This window comes from Tenebrio molitor, chromosome 8 (genome assembly GCF_963966145.1).
Source record: "Tenebrio molitor chromosome 8, icTenMoli1.1, whole genome shotgun sequence".
Lineage (NCBI taxonomy): Eukaryota > Metazoa > Arthropoda > Insecta > Coleoptera > Tenebrionidae > Tenebrio > Tenebrio molitor.
In genome coordinates, this window is record NC_091053.1 from 6096686 (window position 1) to 6104666 (window position 7981).

Here is a 7981-nt window from a genome sequence, read left to right on the forward strand (position 1 = left end):
GTTAATGCTTGGTTTACATTAATTTGTTTTGAAGTGACAGAAAAATGACGACCATAGTACCTATATTGTATATCAAGAGTTGAAAATGAAATCGAATTTTCAACACGTGGTATACACGATATTTTTCCGACGACCACAAAAAAAACCCGCTAATATTCGGTATTCCTTCAAACTTCAAATATTATTCGACAGAGCTGCGGACAAAACATACATTGGTGGCCATGGTTAATACAACTGTGTGCAATGATTTCATTGCGCACAGGCTAGAAGGTATCTGATTGGCTAACCAGTTTCATTGCACGCGGGTTCGCTATTTGCATGCAATAGCCAACTTTCAATAATAGTTATTTGTGCGAATTTACGCATTTTTCATAGTGGTCGTCGGAAAAAGTATTTTGTCCCCAATAGTACACAAATGATTGACATCTTGCCACAAAATAAATCGATAACATAATATTCCAACTTTTTTTATTTATTTATGAACATAACTGACATACAGGGTGAAATCGAAATACATCCTAATATTAAAACCCTAGGATCTTCAGACCAATTGTGAAAATCATGTGCATCCAGTTTTGCGCTATAGAGCCGCATAAGGGCAGAAATGCCATGTACACTTTAAGCACAAAAGTTGAGTATCTACGCCACTGATATCACGTTAAGGCGAATAGTAAGATTAAAAAGTTATCAAATGCATAAAAGTTGCAAAAAGTATTGTTTTCACGGGTGCCAGTACCGCGTGCAGATTAGTTGTTTTCAGTGCTACCTTCGGCTATTATTTGCTTGGAGTTTTGCGTCTCAGTGTGTCACTATCGTGGAAAATTATACCAATAGTAAAATGACCGATATGGTACTGTTACGTAAGTGCAGATGGCACAAGCCTTGTATCGTTAAAAGTTTCCCCAAATTCTAGAGACAGAATGGAGCTGTTTTATTTTAAGATAAAAGCTGTTATAACTTAAATTAAAGTGGTAAATTCGTGAAAATCTTATTTGGAAATCTATTTTAAAATTTTATTCAATATACTTGACACACTTATAAAGCCACTCTTTCACCAAGATCATCATCTTCTTCTTCATTTTCTCTGGCAGGCTTCTCTTTTTCTTCAGACTTGATATACAACTTATGATCAACCTTGAATCTTTCTCTTGATGGAGGACTCCACAACAAGCATCTGTTAAAAGAATTAACCAATAGTATAGGACAAAAAAAAGTATGATTAATGACCTTGAAATAAAATCGCCTTCTCGTTTGGGCCTTACACTATTTAAATCCTCAATCAACGCCGCAAAATTCGCTTCCAAATGTTTACTGTCCATATCCAAAGTACCGATGATGGTTTCAACAAGACCAAAATCTTTTTCCACCTCATCCTTCTTGGCGCTATAACTGACCCCGTGTATAAACCTCTTGGTCACCGTGTTCAAATCAACATCCAGCGTGCCAGATTTGGGATTAGGAAATCTCCTCCTCATCAAACCCCTCAGTGGTACCAACTCTGGCAAAATATCCGGATGGGCTATGATAAATTGGAAATTCTGCAACAAAACTGCTCCGCTTTGAATCTGCTTGATCAATTCAACCCCTCCCGCAAGTTCGGCCCCCGCGTCCAACGCCTCCTTCTGCACCGCCACGTCTTTACTAAACGCGACAATGGTGCGCTCCTCGCCGTGATCAAATTTAAACGGAACAGCGGCGATTCGATTGAAGTTCTCCACAAAACGAGTCTTTTTCTCGCCTTGCATGTTCAGTTCGATGTGAACGTGCAGACTGGCGTTGGGTTCATTGTACATGTCAGGGTGGTGGGTCTCGCGATGGCATTGCACTGCCTCTTCGAATGGATAAATTTTCCATCGATAATACTTCATGGAGTAGACGTCGTCGATCGGTAGGCCTTTCCAGGAGTCGTCGAATTTCAGTTTCGGGCGAGCCGCGAGTAACCTACAAAGCTCCGAATAGAAAAGGTCAAAGAGGGAATCAACTCGCACTTTTCTTTGTCCCGTTCGTTGTGCGGGATAAATTTTACTTTGACTTCTTCCTCCTTCTTCACTTTCTTTTTCATTTTGCGCTCCCGGGTCCCCCTTCGGGCTGCATAATTGCGTACGGGGATGCATGAAGGTTCACTGAAGATTCGACTCCATGAAAGTACACTATTATTAGCGAGAATTCCTACAATAACGGGTTAAAATAATCGATTTACATTGAATTAATATCAGTTTCGTTTACTAGAAGCAATAAAAGACATTTTCTATTCTTGTAACCTCAAATTGTTGATTTCTACATAACCTCAAAATGTGACAGTGGCTAACGTTACAAAACAATGTGTTAACGTTGTGGTATCGATAGCCAGTTATACACGCCTGGAAATAAAATTACATAACATTCTTCGGCTTTATTTGATTTGGTTTTTCCTATTGAAATCTAAACAGCAGAATACGTTGATGAGGATTTTATTTGCACTGTTTTAGGAAGTGTCAATAATGACAAATTTGACAGTCAATTAAACAAATTAAACTGTCAGATGTACTTAACCAATATGTCATAAATAAATAATAAATTTAAATAAAATGTACTGGTCTCAAAACATTGAAAACTGTAAGAAAAAAAAAACAAAACTGTTGAATTGCAACAACTGCTGTTGTTTATTTAAACATGTTGAGTTGTTCCAAATGGCTTCCGAAGGCTTCTTCCTGTAGGGATTGATTGCTTTAACCGTTTTCTCCGATTATAATAGAAGCTGTGGTGGTTTAGTTTAAAAAAAATTGTATACTTATTGGTGCATTGCCAGTTCACCTCTGCCTTCTGTTCATGCAAATTAGCACCGTTCAAGGTAGTTAAATTAATCTCTAGTTCCATTTGCGCCGCAACAAGTCTCGACCATGAATTTCACACAAACATAGTAATTGATTACAATTATTGGCCAACAGAAAATAATTTCTCAATAGAAATCGTTGCAAATGACGGTCTTCTCGGAGAAACGCTTCCATTTTGGCGAAGAAATGATGTCAATTGGTGTTAACTCGCATCTTGATTGTTCGGGATGCAAATGACTTGCCATAGATGGTCCGGAAATAACACATTATGTATGCGGAGTGGTGAAATTGGAGCCCACGGTGTACCATTACAAGACACTTTGGAAACTGCGTTCTGGAGGCACTTCCTTACGAAATTAGACGAGGGGAGTGCGAGGCAGATCTTCCGGCTAGGAAACACATCAAAAACGAGAAATAAACAGGAATTGTGATAATTGTGGCTATTAAATAAACCGAGTTAAAATTAGGAAACGCGCGAGGTTTGGTGTGGTTTGCTAAAGGAGAGTATGGTAGTTATAGTCGGATCTAAAAATAAAGACGTAAACTATTTTGTCATCAGTTATGACTACAAATAAGTAAATAAATAAATTAATAATAATTTTATCGTCTAATAAAAAAAAATTGTCATGAAAGATTATAAAAAAAAAATGTGAAAAATTGTTTAGCTTAGGATGCGAAGTAATACATTAGAGATGAAATTGTATATAAGGTTGTTACCATAAGTGGCAAAAAATATAAGCGATGAGCCTGCAGAGATGACTGAAACAACATTACAAACATATTATTCATCTGTTTAAACATTTTAAACAGTTTATAACGAATTAAAAAGTGACTAATAGGACAAAAAATGCAAATGCATTTTGTTCATTCGCTATTGTAAAATGGTGGGTATTTTTTGATCTCGGGAAAAATTACCTACTTGAAAAAGTGTGGTGCTAAGAAGGTGATTCGTAACTCAAACATGTTGTCATGTAGAAAGTACTATTATAAATCTGGGCAGTAAATTTTTTTCATTCTGAAGTAGCGTTATCAAAAGCGATCTGTCATAACTTGATGAATAATTTTTTGAATTCAGTGTCATGGATTTTTAGTTTATTGCATGAGACTTATGCTTGTTTTACATGGTCAAAGAAATTGAAGAATAAATTCATAAAGTAATTCATGAATCATGAATAAATTGAAAAGGTGATAGTGTTTTACACGATCAAAGTTTTGCGCACAATAAATTAGTGTTGCCAACTTTGTCCACTAAACTTGTGGGGGTGACAATGTTATGACAATGCTATATTATTATTATTTAAATTACCTCACCTTTCAATATACGATAACGATAACTTCAAATACTTTATACTAATGATGTAAAAGGTGCAGACCTGGGTCAGATGTTGTTTGAAAGTTCATCAAAAGGGTTTTGGATTTTTACTTGATATCCCAGGTTTATCAATGCAGGTACACTTAAGGCTGTCAATTGATTTTGTGAACATTCGGTTCAAATTTCAATTGAGTTATACAGAAATAATTAAAATTGAATAGTCACCTTGTATTTATTTAAATGTTCATAAAGTGACTATTAATTGTGTAAACAAAAATTGAAACCTTCATCGTTGAGTGCGTTTGTTTCGAAAATGGTTAATTTTCTCACAAACTTGTGAATCTTTTTTGTACAAAAATCTGAACAATTAAACAAAATTTAAAAACCACGTAAGTTTTTTCTGGGGTTAGTACTTTTAAAGGTGCTCTGCCCCCAAGCCCCCAACAGCGTTATGCATGATTCGAATACATCGTCCTAAATAGTTATGATATGGCAAGTACTTTAAAATTATCAAAATCGACTGAAGAATAAAGAAGTTACCGAGAAAAATTGATTTTTCAACAGTCGAGAATCAATATCTCCGTGGGGTCATCTCGGAGAAATAGTAGTTTATTTGACGAGTTTGTGTGTAAATTGGGCCTTTTTTGGCACGCGTGGGCCATTTTAAAACGCGAGTGAAGCGAGCGTTTTAAAGGCCCACGAGTGCCAAAAAAGGCCCAATTTATACACGAACAAGTTGAATACAACGTTTTTTTATTCGACGAGCCCCTCAAAGGCTCCAAATTGCTTAAAACCTTTAAAATCCGTTCACATAGGAGAAAATTCTCAAATTCGACAGTGTCGAACAAAAAATTTTTTATACCAACTTGTGACGTTATTTTCACTAGATATACCCAAATCCGAGAGATTGTCCACCATTTCTGGGACATCCTGTATAAATTAATTGAAACAATATATATTTTTTTTAATTTCTAATTTCTACATCAACTTTTTTCTAGTTTTTTAAACATAAGTTACTTAAAATATTTTTCTTTGTTTATTTATTAGATACATGTTAAAAATGCTAAACAGAATTACAAAAAAATAGTATTTTACAATAGAAGTCCCTTAGGATAGCCTTTACGGCCGAGCCAGAGAATAATACTGGCGAGGCAGTAAAGGCCCTAACGGACGTGTATTGTACAATAGTTTTTGTAATATCTCTACGATTCATTGACAATTATCTTTTTGAAATATGTACATTTTTTTCAGCGCCATCGAAAAAACCGAATGATTAATAAGTGTGCGGAGGACGTCGTCATGTCAACCGTTGTTTATGAAAAAAAATTGTTCCAATGTTGTTTGTCAGATTTGTTCAACGCTTAATTTTCCGTTGCAAATAAACGAAAGAAATCAATAAAAAATCGTGATCAAGATATTCCCGATGTCCGGATTGCCGCAGAACAAGTGAGGTCATCGTTATTCCCTGCAAAATCGCGCTTGTGTTAGTGTTAAAATTGTGAAGCATCATCTTCGATCTCGTCAACATCTGCTAGTGGCATACGGATTTCGATTAATTCAAGGTGTGTCCCATAACATTAAACATTAATTGTACCAATTGTAAAAAGTTGAAAAATAAAGTTTAGATCTACGTTGCTATAGTTATTTAGTCATTCCTAACGGCCTCTCCCGCTCATAACGCCGCCCTTAACGGACTCCGGCCGTTATGAGGAGGTTTACATGGTGACAAACAGTCCGGAGAGCCACCTTTAACAACTAAATATTATCATCACCTTTGGAAAATCCAAATCTTATACATATGTAGTGACGTTTTCAACAATATTTGTGATTTCTTAGAAACCTGACAGGAACTTATCATCATAAGCTCCAATAAATCTTATCTATCTGAATTCTTATTAAAGAAGAAGTAGTAGACTCTGGTTTTTCCCAGTTGCAAACTTTTTATTACGTTAATCCTTGCCAAAAGAGATTCACCAATGATAAAAATCCTCCTAGACCTGCCCACATCAGAAAACGTATTATTTTAAATTTTTACATTGTCAGCTCACTTAACATCGGTAAGACTTATCTTCTCTGTTTTGTATACGGCAACTTAACAACTGTCAGACAATTAGGTAAGTACTGTCGCGAGCAAAAAAAACTGATCGTCAAAATCATGCCATGACCCAATGGAAAATGCTCCATTGTAAAACGGTCGTAAATATCATAACCTATCATCATGTTGTATGACATTAATCGACATTGATTAATACATTTTTTGACATTTTGTTGTCAGTCAGGGAAATTTTTCTAATGTGTGACAATCAATCTAACCAAATTTTGAAATGACATTGACGACCAGAATTTTTTGCTCGCGACAGTAATTGTTCTCTTTTAATTAATCCAACGCCATTTGCGAAACAACATTTTTACCAAAGAAACAAAAATGTAGAACCTTGAACATTTATTTACTCACTCACTCCAATCTGCGCATCGATAACAATCTCTAAAAAGCTATTTGTCTTCCATTTATCAATACTTTGCTTACAGAAAATCTCCAGATATATTTACACGAAGCAACGAAATTGTGATTAAATTAAACATGATTGAAAAATTGTTGATTTATTTGTTTAAAAACTTAGAAGCCCGTGACGATCAACTGGAAACAGTTTTAGGTGCACTGGTTAATCGACCGATAAATGTATTCCAACACCACTTTTAAAATGAAAAGAGTGTATTCCACACCTGCTCCACTCTTATGATAGGTCTGGAAACCTCACCCTCCTGTTTGGTTTCTCCACTTTATGCACTGCTTCCAGCAGAACCGCAACAGTTCTTTGATGTTAATCTGCGGCTGTTGCTACAAATATTTGTGTTTTGCCGTACCGAGAAAGCCGGCACGGCGCCGTAAACCCTTTTTACGGATGGATTTTAATTTGTTTAAATATTTACGCTCGAGAAAATAATAAAATGATTTATTTACTAATGGACACTTACGGTTGTCTGTTTACAAATATTGGAATAATGAGGCGATTATGTAATAATTGTAAATCAGTCTAGTCGAGTGTGTTTCTCTTTCTTTTTCCTTCACCTCTCTTGTCTTGTCGTTTATCTGGAACCGTTAACCTCGTAAGTGGCTGTCGTTTGCCTCTCTGAATAATGGCTTGAAAAGCTTCGGGATTGTTAAGCTTTGGCTACGTTCCACCTGCGTGAGGCCGTAAACGGATTGCCAGGTAGTCCGGCAACACAACGACGCCATCTCAATTTACATAATCGCTTTACTTATTTACAAACAAGTTATTACTTCTGTTTATTCATATTTTGTACATTACGCACAACCCAACAAGTCTTTCAAAAGGAACCAAATCGTAAAACAATAATAAGCGCTATGCTGTGGCCTCAGCGAAGCTAAGCAACGACGAAAGTGGTCAGTGATCGGATGGATGGCCCCTGGGGAAATAGTGTTGTGTTTTAATTTCAATACTTCACAGCTTCATTACTTGATTTCAGTATTGTCTGTAATTCTTAAAATCGTATATTTTACTTCGAGAAGATATTTATCACCCCAGTTTATAAATTGAAATAAATTTCACTAAATTACGGAAGTAACGAAAATTAAGAATATTCTTTTTCAGAAAAGGTAACTTTCTTCAATTGCATATTTGCTCTTAACAATGATTGAATATTGTACCGATGTCGACCCCGCTTGTTCCCTTTTTACTAAATATAAATTGAAAACAAGATTTCATGTTTCGGTGCTTAAAAACGGACATTTTAAATAGCGTCAACTGGGTTAAGTACAAAGGCCATGAAGACCTAAAGATTTATAACAGATTTAAATAATTAAGGACACATGACTCTTATGAAATTTACATTG

The 7981-nt window shown here is 35.6% G+C and overlaps 1 protein-coding gene across 1 annotated transcript; it reads right to left on the reverse strand.

The window, feature by feature from the left end:
- Positions 1 to 999: 999 nt before the first annotated feature.
- mRpL1 (mitochondrial ribosomal protein L1) lies at positions 1000 to 2380 on the reverse strand. Its single transcript, XM_069056122.1, has 4 exons — positions 2227 to 2380; positions 1989 to 2169; positions 1228 to 1941; positions 1000 to 1174 (listed from the first exon to the last, which is right to left on the reverse strand). Exons 1-4 carry the CDS (start codon positions 2243 to 2245, stop codon positions 1036 to 1038), a joined length of 1053 nt encoding a protein of 350 aa, XP_068912223.1. The 5' UTR covers positions 2246 to 2380; the 3' UTR covers positions 1000 to 1035.
- Between the last annotated feature and the right edge of the window lie 5601 nt (positions 2381 to 7981).

Excerpts from the sequence above, each read along its gene's own strand:
- mRpL1 (XM_069056122.1), bottom strand. Across the intron at positions 1,942-1,988 it reads AACGAACGGGACAAAGAAAA|GTTACTCGCGGCTCGCCCGA; the intron begins GTGCGAGTTGAT and ends GGAGCTTTGTAG. Across the intron at positions 1,175-1,227 it reads GAAGGCGATTTTATTTCAAG|ATGCTTGTTGTGGAGTCCTC; the intron begins GTCATTAATCAT and ends TTCTTTTAACAG.